At 40.1% G+C, this 25772-nt stretch overlaps 1 protein-coding gene across 1 annotated transcript in view; it reads left to right on the top strand.

Moving 5' to 3' along the window:
- Positions 1–25772, top strand: part of LOC122797745 (centrosomal protein of 192 kDa-like) — a 1194871-nt gene that overhangs the window by 1140817 nt on the left and 28282 nt on the right. Inside the window, exon 16 of the mRNA XM_044066270.1 lies at positions 8755–8872. Coding sequence (XP_043922205.1) covers positions 8755–8872 — 118 coding nt within the window. The remainder of the gene's footprint in view (positions 1–8754; positions 8873–25772) is intronic.

The raw sequence follows: 25772 nt of genomic DNA, 5'->3' as shown, positions 1-25772 counted from the left end.
GGGAGAAATTAAATTGGCTGAACTATTGATTACAAAAGTGAAGTACAATAGCAGTTAATGTATTTTGTAGCATGAGAGCCACAGGGAAAAGATAAAACTAGGATATTTGAGATTACTAGTAATTTGCAGTCACACTAGTAATGTAGCTTAAAAATTGTTGAGATCTAAATTGAAACATATTGGTAAGTATAGAACTGAAAGATTTTTCAAGTTTCTTACAACTTTGCTTGTTTATGAAATAAACTCCAAATTCATATACATAACTTCAACCCTAAGAACACTCTGAAGGTTTGACTAAATTCTTGGGTTGGCCATTTGGCATAATCTGCAAATGGGAATCTATTCTAACATGGCATGGCTAGGGATGTTCATTACTCACTTAAAGTTGCTCAGATACACTCAGACCCAGTACCAGGAAACAAAGGCAAATGACTGTTTTTCAATCTGGGTTATTTTTCAAGAGAGTGACCCTCTTACATAGTTTCATAGTTTAGTACTAGGCTATCTGCCCTGGGGCATTTGTAAACCTAGCCATAGTGATGTGGCTTTTGCCACCCCATGAAGTGGTACAAAAATGCACAGAATAGATTTAGAGTACTGTGTCTCTGTCTACTAGTGACACAATGAAGGTCCCCTTATATAATAAAATTAGTTTACTGTGCCCCTGTCTAGCAGTGACACAGATGTGACCCCTGGGGTAAACTTACGATCTCCCATCCACTCATCAAGATTTCTCTTGAAGAGAGTCAGTGAGGGGCTCTGCCTAACATGAACTGGGATCTTGTTCCAAAGCATGGGAAGCCTCTGGGTTATGAATCTATCCCTCCAGAATGTCCTATTCATACTTGTGCCGAGGTGTAAGTCTTTAGCTCTCGTGGTCCTGATGGATTTGGATTTTTTGAGGTGGAGCATGTCCATCAGATCCTGATTGGACATGGCCTTGTACGTCAGGCAGAGATCACCTCTGAGCAGGTGGTATGCTACTGAATAGAGCTGGAGTTTCTTTAGTCTGGCAGAATAAGACATATGTTGGAGACCCTTGATCCTCTTGGTGAGGTACTTTTGTGGTCTCTCCAGCTGTTGCAAATGCTGGGTGAGATACATACCAAATGGGGCATTGTACTCAATCATGGGTCTGATGAGGGAGGAGTATAGGGGTACAATGACATCCTTGGATCTGGATGTGAATCCCTTCATGATGAGGTATGCAAGGTAGAATGTTTTTCTAACCACTTTGGCAACGTGGGTGTCAAATGAGAGGTCACTGTCGACTTGGGTCCCTAGGTCTCTGATTACTTTTTCCATACTGAGTGGGTTGCTGTCTGTCATAATTTGTGGGTACTTTGTTTTTCCCAAAGGGGATGACTATACATTTTTTGGCATTTAGTTTAAGGCCATGACTCTGGCACCAGTTGTCTCTTTCTGTGAGGCCTTTTTGTAGGATGTACGTGTCCGCTGGTGTATCGACTATGGCGCCTAGTTTGCAGTCATCTGTGAACTTTGTCAGCCACAACCCTCCCATGTTTGCTTTAACATCTGAGAAATAAATGCCGAACAAGAGGGGTCCCAGGACAGATCCCTGTGGGACGCCACTTGTGACTGGCTTGCTCCAGCGATTTTAATTTTATGGGTTCTGTCCTTTAGCCAGTTTGCAACCCATCTAGTGACATAAGGGTTTACATTTAAGCTGTTGAGCTTATCTATGATGCCTGAGTGGGGTATTGTGTCGAAGGCATTAGCCAAGTCCAGGTAGGCTGTATGGACTGCTTTGTCCTCATCAATGGCTCTAGTGACTGTTTCGAAAAAGTCAACCAGGTTCAAAAGGCAGGATCTGCCCTTTACAAAGCCGAACTGGGTGGGGTCAAGTGTCTGTAGGTTCCCTATGTCTCTGTTTGAGTTCCATAATGATTCTTTCCATAGCTTTGCAGACCAGGCTGGTTAAGCTTATGGGGCGGTAGTTCCCAGGGTCTGTAGAGGTACCCCCTTTGTGGAGTTGGGACCACTGTTGCTGTACGCCAGTGTTCAGGTAATATCCTGTAGTAAGGCTAAGGTTAAATAGCATTTTTATGTGCGGGTTTAGCTCCTCTTGGAGTTCACATAGCATGCAACCCGGGATACCGTCAGGTCCCATTGATGCTGTGTTTTTAGCTTTGTTGAGGGCGGTTCTCACTTGGACATCTGAGATGACAGGGAGATTACATTCAGCTGGGATAAGTATTTTTTCTTTTGGGGGTGAGGGAGAGGAGAAATTTGCACTGAACCTGTCAGCCAGAATGTTGGCAATATCTGTGGGTTCAGTGTATTTTTTGTTGTTGTGAACTAACTCTGAGCATATCTGAGGGTCTCCGCCCAGGTTTCTAACATGGCTGAAGAAGGCTTTCTGGTTATCTTTAGTGTCCTTAGCGATTTTTCTCTCAAAGTTTGCCTTGGATGTTTTTATGAGAGAACGTAATTTTCTGCTAATGTTGATCAGAGATGTCTTCCCTTTATGGGATTTTGCTCTGTTGTGCAGTAGCTTCCTTCTTTTGTTATACAATTTGTTAATGGCTGAGGTCCACCAGACAAGACTCTTGCCTTTGGTGGAGAGGGACTTGGATTTATTTGGGATTGCATGATCCATGCATTTTTGGAGATGTCCATAGAAAGCATTTGTGAAGGATTCGGCATTGTGGGATGTGGTATCCACTGGTCCAGTGGGCTTAAAGGATACCATCTCAGTCTTAAGAAGAGTGAAGTCTGCTTTTGAGAAGTTTTTCACTGTGGTCTTTTGTGCTGGGGGTGGAGGTGGGATATGTATATCCAGGGCGATTAGTTTGTGGTCAGATCTCACTAGTGAGGGGTATACCTCCGGTGTGGAGCATTTTGTCCCAATGTTTGTGATGATCAGGTCTAGTATATTATCTCCCCTAGTGGGATAGGTGACTAGTTGTTTCAGTGCATTTGAATTTATGAATTCCAGGAACCTTTCAGCTAGGGTGTTAGGGCTAGAATAATGTACCCAATCTATGTTTGGGTAGTTGAAGTTTCCCAGTATGATTGTATTTTGTGATACATTCATATCCTCCAATGTCTTCAGGAAGGCTGAGTGGGGTTCCTGAGATTGGGAGGGTGGTCTGTAACATACTACCAGTTGTATAGCAGTTTTGCCTATGGTTAGTTGCACCTGTATGGTCTCCGATGCTTCATGTGTTGCTACTAACCTGCAAGTGTGGGTGTCCTTGATGAATATGGACACTCCCCCTCCCTTTGTGGTTCGGTCCGGGTTTTGGGGCCGGAAAGCATGATACGAGGTATAGCCTGGTAGCGCTGGGGTGCTCTCAGGTGCCTTGAACCAGGTTTCAGTTACTGCACAGACGTCTATGTTCTCCATACTGAGGAGTGCATCGAGTGCCTGCATCTTGAGATTTAGACTTCTGGCATTGAGCAGCATTACCCTTAGTTTTTTTTCCATTTTTGTTTTCTAAGGAGGTGGGTTTGTCTTTTGAGCCTTGCCTAAAAAAGGCACTATGGGGGTGGCAAGAGCCTTAGCCAATATCCGGAAGCCCAGTAGTGACAGGTGCAAGCCGTCCCTTGTGAAGCAGCGTGTCTTGTCCAACATGTCATCCCAGGCAGACAGACATTGGATCCCCTTAGAATGACACCAGTACTTGAGCCAATTATTAAAGCTGATCATCTTGTCTTTGTATTGTGGCATTCTTCTTGGTGAGGGCAAGATGCTGCTCAGGGTCAGGGTCATACCAGCCTGGGCTACATAATCAGAGAGCTCCTCTATGTCTCTCTTCATGTAGTCCAGGGAGGTACATCTCAGGTCATTCACGCCAGCATGGACAATGACGGAGTCATATTTGTACTTGCTTTGGAGTGACCTGAGTGCATGTGTTATGTGGCGAATCCTAGCTCCCGATAGGCAGCTCACAGTCACCCTCTCCTTGTTCAGCCTGGTAAGTGGGACATCAGTGCGTCTGACTATAGAGTCACCTATTACTAGTGTATCAGGCATGGTGTTTGGCCTTAAGGGCTGTGATTGGTTGACACACTGATTTATTGAAGTATGTGTTGCATGTGTTTTGTTTTGAGGTGGTGGATTTTTGGATGTCTGCTTTGGGAGCCTCTCTTATTTTGGTAAGTTTTTTATTAGAGCCTCCGAGTATGTCTTTGTGTTTTTGTGTGTTTGGTTTGAAGTTGTGGTAGGTCTATGTGGGACTGGGTTTGTTGTGTGTGTGGTTACCATCTCCTCCTGTCTGGTCATGCCAGCCCTGAGTTGAGAGAGTTCAGCCTCCAGTTTGGCTATATAGTTGCATCTCTCACATGTATTTGTGGTTGTTGGGAGGAAGAGAGGGTTGTCTGTGTACATGAGACAAATTGTAGCATTGTCTCAAGATACCCAGATTAACCAGCTGAACTGGGGAGGATGCCAGTAATCTACCACTCGACATGCTAGAACAGTATAAGGGATTGCTGTGCCTTTAAGGGAAGTGGATATTCACAGGGGTGGTAGGTGGATGTAGTGCTTACTTAGAACGGGAGTGCTTACTTAGTAGAGAAGTTTTGAGAACAAGTGCTAGGCTTATAATATAGCGAGTAGTCTGATTATACTAAGAGTAGAGCTTCCTTAAGGGAAAATTTGAAGAGTAGACTTGGCAGAGCCAGAAGAAGTTTAACCTTGTTTAACCAGCGCTGCGGTATGCGCACAACCGCGCAAAACCGTGCAAACGCGGATTTTAAACAGGGAACTACAAAAGAGCTAGAAATGGTCCAAAACAACCAATTACTACAGCTCTTGTGCTGAGGTCACTTCCCACAGGGACAGGTAGGCTGCTCAAGGCTTCCCACTCCCACTGGTGAGCAAAGAAACTTCCTTCTATCCAAGTAAGGTAATGGACAACACAGGAACTACACCACAGCCCAGAATACAGCAATGCCTGTAAACTGCTCTAAACTAGTCGAGGAGAGGCGGGAGAACAAGGATTATTTTTTTTGTTTGTTTTTTTGATAGAAACACACAGAAAATGCAGAAACAGTGATAAATCGGTTACACAGGCTAGCACACTTTAGTGGTCAGCCTCAACAGTTAAATTAAACAAACAAACTTTCGATCAAATTCGACTAAAAAGTAACTTTAAGTGCAGATTTTAAAATAATGCAGCAAACAGCTAAAAAAAAAAAAACTTTAAGCTTGTTAAGGGTAAGCTAGAGAAGCTATTCCAAGTAAAAAAACAGCAAAGATACTTAAATCCAGAAAGTAGTCGCTTTTCTGAGTTCTCTGTAGCTAGGACCACGAGGAGCTTGTCTGAGTAGTATAGCCAGAAAAGAACGCCCAGAGGCGGATTTTAAACAGGGAACTACAAAAGAGCTAGAAATGGTCTAAAACAACCAATTACTACAGTTCTTGTGCTGAGGTCACTTCCCACAGGGACAGGTAGGCTGCTCAAGGCTCCCCACTCCCACTGGTGAGCAAAGAAACTTCCTTCTATCCAAGTAAGGTAATGGACAACACAGGAACTACACCACAGCCCAGAAAACAGCAATGCCTGTAAACTGGTTTAAACTAGTCGAGGAGAGGCGGGAAAACAAGGATTATTTTTTGTTTTTTTTGATAGAAACACACAGAAAATGCAGAAACAGTGATAAATCAGTTACACAGGCTATCACACTTTAGTGGGCAGCCTCAACAGTTAAATTAAACAAACAAACTTTCAATCAAATTCGACTAAAAAGTAACTTTAAGTGCAGATTTTAAAATAATGCAGCAAACAGCTAAAAAACAGTTTAAGCTTGTTTAGGTTAAGCTAGAGAAGCTATTCCAAGTAAAAAAACAGCAAAGATGCTTAAATCCAGAAAGTAGTCACTTTTCTGAGTTCTCTGTAGCTAGGACCACTCTGCAGGACCACGAGGAGCTTGTCTGAGTAGTATGATGCTTTGTCTACAGTTTTTGATTCCCTGTCTCAAAGTTCTTGCACAAGAGGGTGCCCTGACATACAAGGAGAGCATAGTGGCTGTTGTGACACTAATCACTTCTCTTCCACCTGTTGGGGGGAGGAGTGTTAGGGCCACTCTGAGTCCCACTGTTTGTGCTAGGATGGTGAGGAGGACACAAACCACTGCTAAGAAGTCTTGTTTGTATAATGGCCCCCCATGACTGTCTCTATTGAAGAAAAAAAAGGGATTGAGGGTTCCAAAATCACATTATCAGGATGGCTTTCTGACCACATTAAATTTTAAGGTAAGTAGCAGAGCAATTATCTTGTACATACATACAATACAGATATTTCAAGCATGGAATAATGCACTTCTAGCCTGCCAATATACCAAAACAGTGGTTACCATAATAAATATCCAGACTGTTTTTAAAAATATCTAAACTTGTGCTTGCTTTAATTTAATTTGGTAGTCTATTCCATGCTTCAGCTACTCTCTCAGAGAACCAGTTGTGCACTTCTTGCTCCTATAGAATCTTCTGCATAGGTTGTCTGATTCTCCACTTTTTGATTACCTCAAACATTCCCAGAGATAGTTGTCTGTAAATGCCCTATATACCTGAATAAGGCCTCCTCTTACATATCTGCATAAGGCACTTACTTATGCTGTACTCTTTCCAGTTTACTCGTTTTTGTTTTCTTGTAAAGTTTCCATATAATTCCATATTCAAGTTTGGGTTTAATGTAAGTAGCAATGACTTTATTATTTCTGATTTCCTAGACTTTATAAGTCTTTTATACAACCCATAATTCTGTAACCATCATTAACTAGTTTAGTTGATATGATTAGAAAAAATAAAGCTGGATCTACCCCCAATAACCCAGGTCCTGAACATGAATCTATGGTTTAAATCACTGTGTGCTGTATTAAATATTACATTTTCATCTTGTCTCCCAAGTCTAATCTGCTTAATTTTTGATGTATTTATCAGCATATTATTCTTCTGTGCCCGAATGATTGATTTTCTAAAGTTCTTTTGCATGCATGCCCTGTCTGTGGCACATGTAATCAGTTAAGCCATTTTCAAGTTACCTTCATAAGACTGTAGAACACCTCAGATGAAAAATTCTAAATCTGAAAGTAGGCCTAGGATAGAGCCCTGTGGACACCCTGGCTGTAACCTCAAATTTCACCTGTCAAATTGCTGTATGATATTTGCAGTGTCTTATTTTTAAGCCATGTAGATATCCATCTTATCAAGAGTACATCAGTACCTAGTTCTAATTTATATTGAGTGTTTTGTATGACCCTATGAAATTCTGAAGTTAAGTCTGTATAAATTACATCACAGCAGAATTTTTCATTCATGGCTATAGTAATAGATATATTTTGAACAATGGCAAGCTTTGCTGTTCTGACAATTTATCCAATATAATCTTTTCCATTATTTTTTCACAACATGAAAGTAAACTTGTGGGTCTGTTGTCGCCTTGTGCTTTGTTTGGATCCAGTTTGTGGTGTTTATCTTCACTATAAACTGATTTCAGTATCTGAAGTTGTCTGGCTGTCACTAGGGCAGTTTATCACAAACTTTGTGGAGCCAACCTGTTCATAAGATTTTGTAAGTACACCTACACACAATTTATCAGTTTGTATATTTTTACTCCTACCACATTTTGTGTATCTATAAAGTCATTTCCTATTGTGCTCAATATATTTATATAATTTTCCAATTTGTCTTGACTGTCCAGTTTATTTTAGTTTTAAAAATTGTAGTTTTACCTCTTCCATTTCTTATTTTTTGTCTCACCTTAATCGTGACTTGTTCATATGGAAGTGCATCTTCCTGAAGTATAACAAAAAATTGAATCGGATTACTGTACACAGACCAGGTTAATAGGCGAAAATGGAATCCTTTATTACAGACTTAGCACTTTCACCATAACATATCGCATCCTCAGAGTAACAACTTGAAAAACTCACAACCTTTTCATAGCACAAAACATTAATTGAACAATTAAAAAATTGAATAATTGGATAATAAAATAATAAATTGAAACTAACACAAACACACCCTTGCCAATGAGCCCATACTATACACATTCATATAGTGTTATTTATATAAAAGTTGCATAAAACAAGAACCAAAAAACAAAAACAATATCTAATCTTGGTAATACAAATGTATATATAAAAAACAATGTTTTATATACAATACCAACATTAAAAGTACTACCATTGAAACTTTTGATCCGCTCAATCAAATTTTGTAAGATTTTTGCTTTAGCACAGGTTTGAGCGAAATATAATCATTTAAACCAGGCTGCCTCATCGCATTCAACCTCAATTGCCACTCCACCTCCAAAACAGCTACCCTATTGCTAATATTACCCCCTTGATCCATATACACACGATCAATCACAAAGAATACAAGGACCAGGCCACCTATGCTCGGGTATCCACCAATGAAGTAAATAGGGCATATCAAAAAATAGACTTGTTTTTGTTGGACTCGCTGTTTCAGGGTGCCATTAGTGAAGCAGAGTTTGATTATTTGACGGTAAGGTATCCGGTTATCCCGTGCATCTTTGGTATTCCAAAGGTGTGGATAATTTATGCTTTAGACCTATTGTCTCTGCGAGGGGTTCGAAAACTGAACCCCTGGCTGATTTTGTAGATGTTTTGTCTAAGCCTGCTCTGAATGAGGTTCCCCATGTGTTGAGGGATTCTTGGCATTGTCTTGAGAGGCTAAGGGATGTAAAAGCATGTTCAGACTCTTATAGCTTTCTCACAGTGGATGTGGTTAATCTTTTTTCTGTAATTCCTCACTTGGAGGGATTGGAAATGTTTTATGATAGCCTCAATTCCAGTAGTAAAATTGACAAGGGTAGGTTAAATGTTCTTAACGACATCATGGAGATTGTTTTGAATAATAATTTCATGAAGTTTGAAGGTGAGGTGTTTCGACAAACCTCGGGTGTAGCGATGGGGGCAAAATGTGCCCCTACTTTTGCCAACCTTGTTTTGTTGGCATGGGAGAGGCAGTTTGTATTCCCTTCTAGATTTAATTCTAAAATTGTCCTATATAACAGATTCTTGGACGATTTATTAATCTTATGGAATGGAAATGAAATGGAGGCCATGGAATTTGTGAGCTATTTAAATAATTCTACGGGATTTTTGAGGTTTACCCACCAGTGGAATAGTGATAGTATTAATTTCTTAGACATCAGGATTGCCAAGATTGGTGGGGGACTGTCTAGTACTATATATAGGAAAGACAATTATTCTAATTCTAATTCTATGCTCCATTTTACTAGTTGTCACCCCCTTCATCAGAGAAGGGGTTTGGCAAAAGGTCAGATGGTACGGATCTCGAGATTGGTGAGTGAGGATGTCATCTTTAGGCAGGAGATATATAATTTAATAGGTTTGTTACTTGGCCGGGGTTATCCTTTAAATCTTTTATTGAAGGTTAAAGAAGTTTATAAAAAAAGATGGACTGTATATATTCCTATTTTGAAAAAGACTGCCCCTGAAAGTGTTTTGTTTAGTGAGATGGAAAGTGCGTACAAAAGTGATGCTGATAATGGGAAGAGTGGTCCAGTTTTTGTGTTAAAATATAATGAAAAGGCTATGGAAATGTGTACAGCAGTTAGACATGCATGGGACCACTGTTTGAGTCGTGAGATCAAAGGGATTGTTGGGAAGGCGCCGATGATAGTCTTCAGTAGGGGGGACAATTTAAAGGGTGTTTTGGAAGGGACAAGCAGGTCCAAAAAGTCATGGACAGGTAAATGTGGAGCATGTAGAGGCTGCAGATTTATTGCTGAAGGGGCCTATATATGTGTGGCGGGGTTTCCACGTACCTTAGCCTGTCCTGGAGCATGTGGGTGTAACAGTAAGAATTTGGTCTACCTGGCTTCCTGCAGTACATGTGATGCATTTTATGTGGGGATGACCACTCATAGATTAAGGGACAGGGTCATGGAGCATGTAAGAGCAATTAAAAATAGAGATGTACACAATGCCTCGTTTTTGCACAGTCGCAAGTGTTTGCAGTTTAAAAAGTTTGTATTCTTTGTGATTGATCGTGTGTATATGGATCAAGGGGGTGATATTAGCAATAGGGTAGCTGATTTGGAGGTGGAGTGGCAATTGATGAATGCGATGAGGGAGCCTGGTTTAAATGATTATATTTCGCTCAAACCTGTACTAAAGCAAAAATCTTACAAAATTTGATTGAGCGGATCAAAAGTTTCAATGGTAGTACTTTTAATGTTGGTATTGTATATAAAACATTGTTTTTTATATATACATTTGTATTACCAAGATTAGATATTGTTTTTGTTTTTTGGTTCTTGTTTTATGCTACTTTTATATAAATAACACTATATGAATGTGTATAGTATGGGCTCATTGGCAAGGGTGTGTTTGTGTTCGTTTCATTTTATTATCCAATTATTCAATTTTTTAATTGTTCAATTAATGTTTTGTGCTATAAAAAGGTTGTGAGTTTTTCAAGTTGTTACTCTGAGGGTGCCATATGTTATGGTGAAAGCACTAAGTCTGTAATAAAGGATTCCATTTTCACCTATTAACCTGGTCTGTGTGCAGTGGTCCGATTCAATTTTTTTTGTTATTCTTGTTGGACCCTGTTTTGGGTTTACTTTTCCAATTTGTTATCTTCCTGAAGTGTGCCTAGATTATATTAAACTTTTTTTTGCATTCAAACAATTGCACTTTCAAAACTTTCCACATTCCTTCAGAAGTTGAGGGCATCACTCCAATTAGTTTTACATAGTGACTGTTGTGCTTCCATATAGTCTATTAATCTGTGTATTGGTTTAGATTTCAATTTTGGAAGAATTATGTAGTAACCTTAAACCATTATCACTGCACATTAACAGTGGTAAACTTTGACATGATGTAGTAGTAATTTATTTAGGAACACAGAATGCCTAATATGTTCTGTTCTGTTCCCAGGCTTTAACAATCTGAAGCAATTGTTTTTCAACATATGTTGTAAATAATTTCCTTACTAATGTTGTTGAATCAGTATTATTCCATTCTGTTTCTGGTAAATTTAAGACCCCAGCCACTGTTCTCTCCTTTGTTTTATGCAAGAAATGTATGAATTCAGCACTTGACTTTGGTTTATACACTCCAATTGTACATCATTGGTGTTATCACTGAACCTGTAATAATTGCAGGTCTCATAACAATCTTTAATCTCTGATATAATACCACTTTCTGATTTTATTAGTATGCCTATTACAATAAAAATATTTATACTCTGACACAATTTGGCTTAATACAAACTAGAATATCAAAAACGAACCAAATCTCAAAAAAGTTTCACAGCAATCCAGCGTAAAAGTGAAGAAATTACGTTTATTGTAAAGCGCTTTTCGTCGCCCTCTATTGGGGCAACTTCATCAGACAAGAAACAATCAATTAATTTAATAATATATGCCACCATCAATTAAAAATAGACACTTTTTAAAGTGATATAACAAAATAATCACCCTAATCTGACATTTGTAATGGGTCTTTCTTTAAAATTAAAACATTTTTCCACATATTAGTGGATACTTACAAAAGCTTTGAATTAAACTATTTGATAAGACTATTATTCAAATGTTGAACAATACAAAATAAAAATTTAATAATTCAATTTAATTATAAAATAATAATATATATATATATATATATATATATGTTATTTTTTTTAAAAAATTTTTTATTAAACGTATCATTTTTTTATTTTTTTATTATTTTTTTATTTTATTTATTTAAATAAAAAGTTTTTTTTACTCACAACATAGGACAACATACCACCATGAACTAGTAACATCTGCTTAAGACATATTTTATTTTCTGTCTATACTTTTCAATTTCAGTAGGCATCCGATGTTACAATGTTCATTCAGTCCTGGTTTAAAGAAAGAATTTGTTCTCAATTGCCTGGACAATTCTCTATCTTCTAATAGAAGATTATATGGGCCACCTCTGATATCAGTTTGAATCTGGTCAAAAGCTGTAAATTTAAAAGTATGACCTGCATAAGCTATGGTGTGCTTAGCTAAAGCATTTTCTATCTTACCGTGAGCTATCGCATATGTATGCTCATATACCCCCTCTTTTAATCGGCATTCAGTCTTTCCTATGTAGAACGCTGAACATAGGGTGCATATAGCTACATAAACTATACGTTTTGAATAGGTTCATAGGTTCATACTAGGCTATCTGCCCGAGGGCATTTACAAGCCTAGCCCATCGTTTTGTGGCTTACGCCACCCCTTTAGTATGGGGAACTATACCCATTATTTTGCTGTGCCTCTGTCGAGCAGTGACACTGAGGTAATCCCTGGGGTATATCTGCGATCTCCCATCCATTGGTCAAGATTTCTCTTGAACAAGGCCAGCGAGGTGCTCTGCCTCACATGTACCGGGATTTTGTTCCACAGCATAGGGAGTCTTTGGGTGATGAATCTATCCCTCCAGCACGTCCTATTAATAGCCGTGTCGAGGTTTAAGTCTCCCGCGCTTGTGGCTCTGATGGATCTAGATTTTTGAGGTGAAGCATATTCATCAAATCTGGGTTTGACATGGCCTTGTATGTTTGGCAAAGGTCACCTCTGAGCAAGCGGTGCGACTGAATAGAGCTGGAGTTCCTTCAGTCGGGCAGCATAGGACAGATTTTTGAGACCCTTTATCCTTTTGGTGAGGAACTTTTGTGGCCTCTCCAGCTGCTGCAAGTGTCGGGTCAGATACATTCCGAATGGGGCATTGTACTCAATCATTGGTCTGATGAGTGATGAGTAAAGGGAGACTATGACCTCCCTTGATCTAGATGAGAATCCCTTCATGATAAGGTGGGCAATGTAGAAGGTCCTCCTAACTACCTTAGCTACATGGGTGTCGAATGACAGACTACTATCAACCTGGGTCCCCAGGTCCCTGATAACTTCTTCTGTGTTCAGTGGATTGCCACCTATTTGGTAGCTAGGGGTAACCTTGTTTTTCCCGAAGGGTATGACTATGCATTTTTTTGGCATTTAACTTTAGGCCGTGGCTCTGGCACCAGTTATCCGTTTCTGTGAGACCCTTCTGAAGGATATCTGTGTCAGAAGTGTTTTCTACTATGGCCCAGTTTGCAGTCATCTGCAAACTTTGTCAGCCATAACCCTCCTGTGTTTGCTTGTACTGGAAAAGTAGATGCCAAACAAGAGTGGGCCCAGGACTGAGCACTGTGGGACACCACTTGTGACAGGCTTTGAGTCTGACATGGCGCCAGCAACTCTGACCCTGTGGGTTCTGTCACTCAGCCAGTTTGCAACCCATCTTGTGATGTATGGGTTAACATTTAAGCTGATGAGTTTTTCAATGATACCCGAGTGGGGTATTGTATCGAAGGCCTTAGCCAGATCGAGGTAGGCTGTATGGACTGCCTTTCCTCATCAATGGCTTTGGTGACTGTTTCAAAAAGTCAACCAAGTTTAAAAGGCATGATCTGCCTTTGACAAAGCCAAACTGGGTTGGATCCAAAGTCTGCAGATTCCCTATGTCTTTATTTATGAGGTCCATTATGATCCTCTCCATGGCTTTGCAGATAAGGCTTGTCAAGCTAATGGGCCGGTAATTTCCAGGGTCGGTGGGGGCACCGCCTTTGTGAAGTGGGACCACAGTTGCAGTGCGCCACTCCCTGGGTACGTATCCAGAGGTAAGACTTTGATTAAACAGCTGTCCTAGCTGTGGGTTTAATTCCTCATTGAGTTCGTGGAGCACACAGCCGGGGACACCATCAGGTCCCATGGATGCTGTGTTTTTTGCTTTGGAGAGAGCAGTTCTCACTTGGGCGCTGGAGGTGTTTGGGGGGCTGCAATCGTTTGGTATAGATATCTCTCCTTTTGGCGGGGAGAAGTTTGCACTGAACCTGTCAGCCAGTATGTTGGCAATGTCTGTAGGATCAGTAATCTTCACATCATTTTGAACTAGTTCTGAGCATATCTGGGAGTTTCCTCCTAGGTTTCTAACATAGCTAAAGAAGGCCTTATGATTGTCTTTTGAGTCTTTAGCTATTTTTCTCTCGAAATTTGCTTTGGATGATTTTATGAGAGCTCTTAGTTTTTACTTATAGTGATCAAGGGTGTCTTACCTTTTAAGGATTTTGCTCTATCTTGTAGTAGCTTCCTCCTTTTGTTGTAGAGTTTGTTTATGGCTGGGGTCCACCAGACTGGACGCTTGCCTTTGGTACAAAGAGTCTTTGTTTTGCTTGGGATTGCCTTATCCATGCAGTCCTGCAGGTGCTGGTAGAAGGCATTTGTAAGTGATTCAGCAGCTTGAGTACTGTTTTCCGGCTCGGGGCCTTAAAGGAGACCACACTAGTCTTTAGAAGTGTGAAGTCAGCTTTTGAGAAGTTCTTTACTGTGGTCTTTTTTATTTCAGGTGGGGTGGGATGAGGACCTCCAGTGAGATTAGTTTGTGATCTGATCTCACCAGTGAGGGGTATACTTCCGGTGTTGAACATTGTGCTCCCATGTTCGTGATGATGAGATCAAGTATGTTATCTCCTCTTGTGGGGATGGTGACTAGTTGTTCCATGGCATTTGAGTTTATGAATTCCAGGAACATTTGGGCTAGGGTGTTTGGGCTTGAGTAGTGTTCCCAGTCTATATTAGGGTAATTGAAGTCACCTAGTATGATGGTGTTTGGTGATACATTTATCCCCTAGTGTTTTCAGGAAGGCCATGTGAGGTTCCTGAGTTTGTGAGGGTGGCCTGTAACATGCTACAATTTGCAGAGCAGTCTTGCCTATGGTTAATTGCACCTGGATGGTCTCCGATGCATCGTGCGTTGCCACCAGTCTTGAGGTGTGGGTGACCTTGATGAATATGGATTCACCCCACCTTTCTTGGTATTGTCCGGATTTTGGGGCCGGAACGCATGATATGAGGTAAAACCTGATAGCGCTGGGGTGCTCTCAGGAGCCTTGAACCAGGTTTCTGTCACAGCACAGACATCGATGTTCTCCATACTGAGAAGGGCCTCGAGTGCGTGCATTTTGAGATTTAGACTTCTGGCATTGAGCAGCATTACCCTTAGTTTTTTCCTTTTTGTGTTCTAGGGTGGTAGGTTTAGAATTTGAGCCTTGCCTAAAAAGGCACTATGGGGTGGCAAGAGCCTTTGCCAATATCCGAATCCCAGGGTGACAGGTGCAAGCCGTCCCTTGAAGCAGCATGGCTTGTCCAGCATGTCATCCCAGGCAGACAGATACTGGATCCCCTTTGAATGACACCAGTGTTTAAGCCAATTGTTAAAGCTGATCATCTTATCTCTGTATTGTGGTATCATTCTTGGTGAAGGTAGGATACTGCTCAAGGTCAGGGTCATACCTGCCTGGGCTACATAATCAGAGAGCTCCTCAATGTCTCTTCATGTAGTCCAAGGAGGTACATCTCAGGTCGTTTACACCAGCGTGGACAATGACTGAGTCATATTTGTACCTGCTGTTGAGAGACCTGAGTGCTTGCGTTATGTGGCGGATTCTAGCGCCCGACAGGCAGCTTACTGTGACCTTCTCCTTACTCAGTCTGGTGAGCGGGACGTCAGTGTGTCTGACTATGGAGTCACCAATGACTAGTGTGTCTGGCATTGTGTTTGGCCTTAAGGGCTGTGACTGTTTGACACTCTGACTGTGAGGTCTATGTGTTGCAGGTGTTGTGTTCTGAGGTGGTGGTTGTTTGGGTGTCTGCTTTGGTGGCCTCTGCTGTTTTGGTAGATTTTTGATCAGAGCCTCCGAGTATGTCTGTGTGTTTGTGTATGATTTGAGGTTGTAATGGTACTATGTGAGACTGGGTCTATAGTGTGTGTGGTAACCTTCTCCTCCTGACTGGTCTTGCCAGTCCTATGTTGAGAGAGCTTGTGATTGATTAAGTTTGTAATTGATCTTATATTTAATGCCGTTAATAGTAACATACTCACTGCAGGTCATATATTTACACATATTACAGCTACCACAACTGTACATCCCTTTTCGGTTATTAAAATCGATCTTTTTCTTTGACTCAAGAATATTTTTAATATTTTTACCTTTCCTGTACACTAAGGTTGGATATTCTGGAAGGTTAAAATTAATGTTTTTATCTTGTTGGATGATTAACCAATTTTTGTACAGTATCTTTTTCATTATACTACTCTCTAAACTAAATGTTGTAATAAAGCTTAACTGATAGTTTTTATTATCATTGACATCAATATCAAGGATACTGACAGTGTCAATATTTGTTGTATGAGTGTTCATATTCGAATCAAACATTATACTACACTGTCCACTCACACTAGTATCTAGTCTGTCTCTAGTATCTAAAATCAGGAGTATTATACCATTGTCCCTTTTGTACTTAACCTCCTGAAATACATCCATGATTAAGTTACTAGGGTATCCTCTCTCAATAAAAAAAGTTTCCAATAGTCTACATTCAGCTATAAAATCACTATCCAAGGTTGTCATACGGGCTGCTCTAATCCACTGCCCCTTTACTATGGCTTTCTTTTGTGTAGATGGATGGAGGCTGCTATAGTGGAGATACGAGTTACAGAAGGTGTCTTTCCAATGTATTCTGGAAGTATACTGCTTACCTACTGGGTCTTTCAGTATATTAACATCAAGGTAGTTGATGGACAAAGCCTGGAACTCAGATGTAAATTTGAAAAAAATAGTGGTATTATTTAAATAATTTAAAAAATTATTTGTCACTTCATTTTGTCCTTGAAAAAGAATAAAAATATCAAGGAATCTAGTATAGTATTTATATAGAATTTGTCTTAATCCCACTGTTTTCATTGCTGATTATATTTGTTATAATATTGGTTCTTTATTTTCTTCTTTGTATTTTATTTATTTATTTTATTTTACATTTGTTAACCGAGCTAGTCCAACTGAATGAATATCCATTTTCAGTAGAGGCCCGGGGAGATAAGCTCCAATTTGTGCAATTTGTTAATACTAACTTAAACATGTAAGCATAACATTGACAAAAATAAGAGAAATCTAAGGACATTTTTAACATTATTCCAACCTTGATAAGTAGAAAGCAAGGAAAAAAAAGAGAAAAAGAAAAAAGAACTAGGAGTTATAATATTATAAAAAAGAACCTTGTTCATATATTGTGCGGAAAAAATAGCAGCAAAAGTGACTTTGAGAAATCTAATTATCTAATAAAATTCGAAAGACTGTGTTTATTAAGGATTTCACCGACAGAAGTATGAAGGTGAAAGGTAAAAGAAAAAAAGTGGGTATAACAAAATTGCTTAAGGCAGAAGTTAGTCAGGATTACAACTAGGGCAAAGCCAGTGTTTTTTTAGGTATATTTTAAGTTTTGGTTTGAAGTTAGAGGAAATAGAGGTGAGATCAGGAGGAAGAAGGTTCCATTTTTTCCCAACTACATTAGAGAAGAGAGCATCGCCTGCTCTGTTGTTGGATTTGCTGGAGGAGATAAGTAGTTTATTTGAGGAGCGCAGGGAGTTACGATTCAGGTAGGGAGTAATAAGGGTAGATAGACTTGGGGTCTTCTTTGGTTGGTTAAGTATTTTGTGTACCAATGTAATTTGGTTAAACTCAAGTAGATTTTGAAATTCAAGCCAGCCTAGTTGAGAGAGATTCTGGCAATGGTGTGTTCTAAGTGGTTGTCCAGTGGCAAATCTAGCAATGCTATTATACGATTTAACCAGTTTAGAGAGATTGCTTTTTGAAAGGTGAGTATAGATAGTAGAAGCATATAGAAGTGAAGAGATAAGGTGGGAGTGGGCGATACTTGTTTTAGCTAAAGGAGTGAGGAATGGCTTAATTCTGTAGCGGGCACCCATTTTTTTGTTGACTATATTTACAGTATTGTTGATATGCTCATTGAAAGTAAGGTGGTTGTCAATAGTAACCCCTAATAGTTTTGTTGTTAAGTCAGGTTGTATGTGAGTACCATTTTTTGATAGGACAGTGAAATCAGTCAGGGTGTGCTTTTGGGTTGGTGAAAATAGTAGGAGCTTCATTTTTTGGGGGTCAAGTAGAAGACAGCGTTGAAGAAACCAAGACTCGACTTTATTAAATGCTTCTTGTGTTTTTAGTAAAAGTTCAAATGAGGTCTTAGCTGAGCATAAAATTGTCGAGTCATCAGCATATTGTAAACATGTAGTTTGCGGAATAGCTAAGTGTAAGTCATTAATGAAAATTGAGAAGAGAAGTGGACCTAAAATAGAGCCCTGAGGGACTCCTAGGGTGAGAGGCAGTAGGGAGGATAGTTGATTATCCCACAGGACTGCTTGCTGTCGGTTAGTAAGATAGGCTCTGAACCAGTTTATAGCCCGAGTATTGAATGAGAGGTGTGTAAGAATGTTTATTAATAGTTGGTGATTAACCATATCGAAAGCTTTAGACAGGTCTATAAAGAGAGCTGATGTGAGGATGTTGTTGTTTCTGTTTTGGTTAATGGAGTTGCAGAAAGACAGTAGGGCAGTTGTAGTACTGTGGTGTGGCCTGAAACCATGTTGGCAATCAGCTAGCAAATTGTATTGAGTTAGATGGTTACGTAATTGCTTTTGAATGCGTTTTTCCATTATTTTTGCCAATGGGGATAATAGAGCTATCGGGCAATAGTTAGAGTGGTCATTAGAGTTCCCTCCTTTATGGAATGGAATGATGTGAGAGATTTTCCAGATGGTAGGGATTTCTCCTTCTGCATTAGTTCTGTTAATGAGGATGGAAATTGGGTAGGCTATAGCTTTGGCAGCTGTCTGCAAATATTCTGCTGGTAACTGGTCTGCTGATGGAGTGCAAGGTTTAAGTTTTTGGATAAGTCTACAGATATCTTGAATGGGGATAGGTTGTAATTGAAATATAGGGGCTAAGGTCTTGTTTGTGTTTGGAGGGAATGTAATATCAGGAGAAAGTTGGTTAGCTAGTGCTTGTATAGTTTCTGTGAAGTAGGTATTAAAGGCATTTGCTGCTTGTCTAGGATTTTCTCCTTGACTGCCTGTAGGATTTGGAGTTTTGGTTTGACCTGGGTGAAGTAGTCTGTTGATACTTGCCCAAAATTTTTGTGGGTTATTTTGGTATTTGGTTTGAGTGTTCATGTAGAATTGTTTCTTGTCTAAGAGAATATAGCTAGTTTTGTTCTATTTCTCAACTGTTTATAAGTGAGGTGATCTGAAGTACTTTTAGTAGTTCTCCAATTAGCCCAAGCTTTGTTTCTGAGTAGCATGTTTTGTCTGGTGTTTTTGGACAGCCAAGGGGCAGGTTTGGCTCTAATTCTTATGTTCTGCTTTGGAGCGTGGTGGTCAAGGATTGCTAGAAATTTGGAGTTAAAGTAGTTAATTGCCTCAGTGAGAGGTAGACTTTTTAAGGGGGTCCAATTACAGGCTTTGATTTCATTTTGGAATGATTCTGGGTCAAATTCTCTATTGTATCTAATTGTTTTATAAGTGATAGAATGGGGGACATTTTTTTCCCTGATCAAGTAGGTTAAGGAATGGTCACTGAGATTGTCAGGGAATATCCCTACTTTGTATGCTTGATGAGGTTTATTAATGAGTATCCAGTCTAGGATGCTTTCCTTTTTGCTGGATTTATTAATTCTGGTTGGGGAAGAAATAATTTGAGAGTACCCGTGCAGGTCAATATGCAAGATGGGATGCTCTTTATTAATATTGTTCCAGTCAATGTTAGTCACCCATAATGGTTTCTTGGGGGAAGTATGGGGATAGGGTACTGAGGATTTCCTCGAGTAAGCTGATATTGCCTGGAGGTAAGTATATGCAGATGATATATAAGGACTTACTGGAGTTTAGTTGAAGTTTAGAGACAAGGATTTCAGCCTTGGTCTCAGGAAGAGCTTTGTAGTCAGTGGGGGTAACTTGTAGGCTATTTTTGAAGAGAATAGCTACTCCCCCTCCCTTCTTTTTTATGCAGTTGTGCCTTATAATACTGTAACCTGGTGGGGTGATATCGTTATCTTTAGTATGGGGTTTGAGCCATGTTTCAGTTAGACATAGTACGTCAAAAGATTGATCATCTAATAATGCATGGAGGTGTGCAAGTTTGTTTATGCTGCGTATATTGAGTTGTGCAATGAGGAGAGAGTTTGTAAGTGTAGTGGGAGTTTGTGTTGTGGGTGGAGAGGGGTTAAGATTATTAGCTTGAGGTAAACTAGAAGGGCCTGGATTTGGATGTATATCACCATCTTGCAAGTGATTTGTTTTGGGTTTAATTAGATAGGGTAGTAACTGAGAGATTAAGCTTGGGAGTTTCGTAGTCTTTGGGAAATAATACTTGATGTGAAGCAGTCTATGGTATTTTGCTAGAAGATAATGTGTTTCTGAAGTGATATTAATGTGGTTTTGGGCAGTGGCTATGATTAAGGTAGAATGAGTTGGAGGGTGGTAAGTATTTAGATATTTTGTATGTTCAAAGGATGTTAAGAGGTAAGCTGAGGCGAGGCTCATTAAAAGTGAGGGGAAGAGTAGCAAGGAAAGCTGTGTGAAGAGTGTGGGATGGCATGATAAAAGGTTGATATTCAAAAGTAGTTAAAAATAGAGAGTGGGAGTGGTGAAGATGCTCTGAGGAAGTAAGTAAAGGAGAAAGAGCAGTATAAGAGGAGGGGAGAGGAACTGGTAGTATATGCAGGATGGGGATAGTTAAATTGGGGGAGGGGTGAGTATAGAGAGTGAGGTAAGGGGAGGGGAAGAAAAGGATTGGTTAATGTGAGAGGGGGTGGGGTTTAGATCTATAAGTCTAGGACAACTGGGGGTGGGTGGAAATTGGGGGTAGGGCAGGGGAGCAGAGTGAGCCCAGAGGCGACGAGGAAGAGCCCAAGGAGAGTAGAAGGATGGGAACAATCAGAAGAACTATGTAGTAGGCAGAGGGGAAGTGAGTAGTAAAGGAGGCAAAAATCCACAGGGTAGTGAAAGAGGAAAACAAGAAAATATTTCAGGAAAACTATAGTGGAAGCAGGGAAAAAAACAAAATTATTAAGCAGACAGAAGGAAGGCTATAGTGGAGAGGAAAAGGTACTAGATTACAGGTGAGAGATTGAAATGGGTAAACATAGCCAAACTGGTGGCCGACTGGGTAATAAGTAATATTAGCAATAGTTGATCATGGGTCTGGGAAAGAGTTACCAGAGGAGCAGAAAAAAGCTACAGGGGAAGGCTAGATAGAGGGACTCCCAGTACAAATATGAAGGGGGTAGAGGTTGGCTGCTGCAGCACCAGGTACAGAGCGGTGGTATGACCAACTAACAGGGGTATGGATAAGAGCAAGATAGCTAATACCACATACTTTCAAAAGTTCTTTAAGTTTGCACTGTAGTTCAAGGAAGAGGATGGTACAGGTCCTTCACAAGGGAGCCAATTTCCTTTCCACGACAGGCAGGGTGGATGGCAGGGTTCAGAAAAGGGTATGGTTAGGAAAGCTAGAAAAAAAGTCATAGAAAGAAGAACAATAAGATAAAAAGTCACCTACACAAAAATAATATAATAAGAACTAAAGATACACAGTAGTACTATGTTAATAAAAATAGACATGGACACCGCGTAGAGTATCACATCAGCAAACGTATCCCACCTCCCAGGAAAGCATAATCAAGAAATACATTCGGTAACTGGTAATTAGTTATAACCAAAGCAGATTAAAGTACTGTAGGTGCTATTAAAAGCTAAATAATACCTCTATGAAAAAACAATTTCACAATTCAGCAGATGGCTATTGATGTCTAAAGTGTTGAGGCAGACCAGCTATAATAAGGAAAAAAAATAAAAATGGCCCCTCATCACAGATGAAAGAAAAACATTACAGAGCAAAATACTATCTAAGCAAAGTACAATACTATAACGCTGGTTGGGAAATGTGTTGATGCACTAGATGTAACGCTAAACACTAAATGTAAAATACCATGCAGAGTATGTACATTACAGCCACTAAAACTGTTTGTAAAGCCATTAAAAGTAAGTATACACCATGTTACTACAGTTGTCAACTATAATAGCTGGAGGCTACTGCTAGAAATACAGGAACAGCTTAAGATTTGTGGCGCAGCTGTGACCTAGGCTATAATGCCAAAAATAAAAATGGCGGGAAAGCCAAATTTCCACATCTTAACTATGTGCACAATAAACAACCAACATCTCTGATTTAGATGAGCACTGGTCGCTACGACTACTTTTTTGAGTTATGCATCAACACTAACCCAGAAATTAAACAGTGCGAGCCAGCTAACCAAAGACGTATAAATTCACAGTTATTTATGCAAAGGGAGAGAGATTAGAAGAGCAATAACTATGCAATACAAATTAATCAGCTATCATCTCAGAGTGCGGCTCAATGCTTACAGTATGCAGCGTAAACAACAGACACGCAAAAAAGAAAAGAAGCCACATTTTAGGCAGAAAAAGGGAAAGTAGAAACTTTCCATACGACTAGAGACATACAAGTAGAGACATTTCCATACAGCTGTCTTCAATTATACCGCGAGCAAATCAAACATAAAAAATACTGCTAAGAATACATGCTGCGGTGTGTCGCTATGTGGGATTAACTGCAAGATCTTATTTAGTTAACGCAACATACCTTCCTGGTGGTAGAGCCGCTAGGAGCCAGTGCATACAGCCGCCACGGACATTAAGGGAGTAAAGATGGCATACGGAGTAAGTGGGGTATATTTGATACCTCAGGGCGGAATACCTCAGGCCGGAACTAGGTCCGGGAGGGGCTTAGCTACAACTGACGTAGGGTCTGGCCTCGAGAGCAACCCACAAGTAAAGGGTATAGGTAGGCTGCAAACAAGATACAGGTGCTATCAGGGGTTTTCAAAGAGGGATAACTAAGCTAGGGGATGAAATTAGGAGATAAGGTAAGGAGGGGGTGAGGACAAAGTGGGAAGGACAAGGTGCAGTATAGAACAATGAGGAGAGCAGGGCTCAGTATGTATCATAGTAGAAGAGGGGGCAAGCAGGACAGGAACATAGAGTAAGAGAAAGTCATTATTACAGAGAGAAAGAGAAAAGGAGCCCAAGGAGAGTAGAAGGATGGGAACAATCAGAAGAACTAGGTAGTAGGCAGGGGGGAAAGTGAGTAGTAAAGGAGGCAAAAATCCACAGGGTAGTGAAAGATGAAAACAAGAAAATATTTCAGGAAAACTATAGTGGAATGAGGGAAAAAAACAAAATTATTAAGCAGACAGAAGGAATGCTACAGTGGAGAGGAAAAGGTACTAGATTACAGGTGAGAGATTGAAAGGGTAAATATAGTCAAACTGGTGGCTGACTGGGTAATAAGTAATATTATTAGCAATAGTTGATCATGGGTCTGGGAAAGAGTTACCAGAGGAGCCGAAAAAGGCTACAGGGGAAGGCAAGATAGAGGGACTCCCAGTACAAATATAAAGGAGCTAGAAGTTGGCTGCTGCAGCACCAGGTACAGAGCGGAGGTCTGACCAACTAACAGGGGTATGGATAAGAGCAAGATAGCTAATACCACATACTTTCAAAAGTTCTTTAAGTTTGCACAGTAGTTCAAGGAGAGGATGGTACAGGTCCTTCACAAGGGAGCCAATTTCCTTTCCACGACAGGCAGGGTTCAGAAAAGGGTATGGTTAGGAAAGCTTCCTGGTGGTAGAGCCGCTAGGAGCCAGTGCATACAGCTGCAAATCCTCAGACTGAACACTTGTATACAGAATTATTTTTCTGTGGTATTATATTGTTCAATAGGGTTGAGTGATCTTTACTGGCAATAGACACACCTTTTCTTAAATAGGGTTGTCCTCTCTGCAGTTTGTGTGAACCTTTAGCTGACTAGGCCCCTTGGGATGGCTAAAGCTTGCCTGGTTAAAACATATCCCTTTCTAACAACAGTGAAATTTAGAGGTAAAGCCGCAAAATATAAATCAAAGTAAATCTTCTGTACAAGCTACCCATTTCTTCCTACAAATCATGAAAACATTCTTAAAGAAATATAAATTAAAATCTTCTCTTACCAGGCAACTACATAATCACAAGCCAACACAAAATTATTTAGATAAGCTTATGTCATGTTCCACAGTAATTGTGACCATCTCCTGGATATTTTTAAAAAGTGCCACCTTAGATATTTGTGTGATTGCTACACGGGCTTCATTATTGCTTTCTCAGTACACTGTATGGTGGGCAAGATCTCTTGATCTTGGTTTCCTTTAGAGCCACAGTCATCCAAGATACGTTTCTATGACGGCTACCAAGGAAGAACATTTTGGGGCCTTGTCCTTCTGGTTAATAGTGATCGGCATTCTCATTTCAGTTAAATTTCTGTACTTACCATAACAATTGAATGGGTTCATCCTCCATGATATGCCCCCCCCTTCTTGCCTCATGGCAGACAGAGTCTGGGCTTGTTGGTCTTTGGTCCATTGTGTTTCATTGTTTATTTTTATTTTGCTTATCAGCAGCATACCTGAGATCTGGATAGGAAGCCAGAGTACAGAGCCTTACTGCTGAAGAGGAGAAGCTGGCAACCTGTGAAAGTTTAGATGCCAAGCTTAATGAGGATCTGTGGTTTTAGCATTGCTGGTTAACAGGGATTTTTCCAAATCTTTCGTTTCTGTAAATACATAACTTTGCCATACATGATCTCCTCTGTCCATTTCAGTCTCGGGACTGGCTAGTTGCATTCCATTGTTGCTTGGTGTTTTCATAATGTCAATGAGAATTCCCAGGTAAGACCACCAGGGTAGTGAAAAATGAAACAAATTTCTGTCGTAGTTGCTGAGTCTAGCAGTAAAACTTTGGCTAAGCACTTTTGTCACATCTCTTTCATATTCCAACCAGTTTGGAGTTTGATATGTCAGTTGTGCTAATTCTGTACTTTGCAGCAGTGTTTTTGCGAATACGACTCTCCCAGGCTTTAAAACTCCATCCAGCTCCCACACTGCATCATGCCTGCCCTATTCAGATCTTGTATGTTGCATTTAGACTATCGAGAGGCACTCGTAGGCTTGCTTGGTAGTAGAAAATTTTGATATGAAGTCAGATAAATCACCCTTCTAAGAGATCCACTTGGTTTGTTGTCTTCAGTTTTCTTTCATTATAGTTAGTGGATACTGTATAATTAAATTATAGAACTACTATTCTTCATGCTGCTGTCACCATCTTGCTTCTACTGATAGCCAAGCTCTTGGGTAAAAGTGGTAATTATGTAATGTATATATGTGTTCTTGGCTAAATTGATGTAATTGTACTAGCTTTGCTGCTGATTGTCTTTTCTTTGTGGATAAAGCCTTGGGGTTCCACAGATGATGTACACATGAACATAAGATTCCCCCCTTAGAACACACTGTTGTGTGCCTGAGGGTGGAATCTCTGGTTGTTAAATGTGACATTTGAGAGATTCATTTCCAGGAAGTTGCAAGAGAAATGAAGCAAACTGATTTTGATAGTTGCCCTCTGATTCTTTAAGTGCTGAGCCATCAATGAAAAATGTAAGGATGGAGAGCGAGGCCAAAGAGTCAGGCATATTTCCCTTAGGTGTCCCAAGTACCCAGGTGGAGGTATGTCCTCAGGGTGTTCCTCCCTTGACCTCTTAGGATCAGCCAGTTGGTGGGTGTGTCAGCTGTATTTGTGTTCCTGACCCTTTGTGTTAGGACTAGTGTCTGTAGTTTTTCAACAGTGAATCAATTATCTTGGTGCCTAGAGTTGAGCATCTTTCTCTATGCCTGTTAATTCTTCTGTCTCACTCTGCAGTGTTTTTTCATGGTAATTGGTAGATGATGAGGGCACTGGTTAAAACAAAGATTGACTGGCATCCTCTCTTATCCTAGGTCTCTAGGGTA

Source organism: Protopterus annectens, chromosome 3.part1, assembly GCF_019279795.1.
Source record: "Protopterus annectens isolate FY-2018-M chromosome 3.part1, PAN1.0, whole genome shotgun sequence".
Lineage (NCBI taxonomy): Eukaryota > Metazoa > Chordata > Ceratodontiformes > Protopteridae > Protopterus > Protopterus annectens.
Note: the sequence above shows the minus strand (reverse complement) of the source record. Positions and strands in the feature narration are given on the sequence as shown.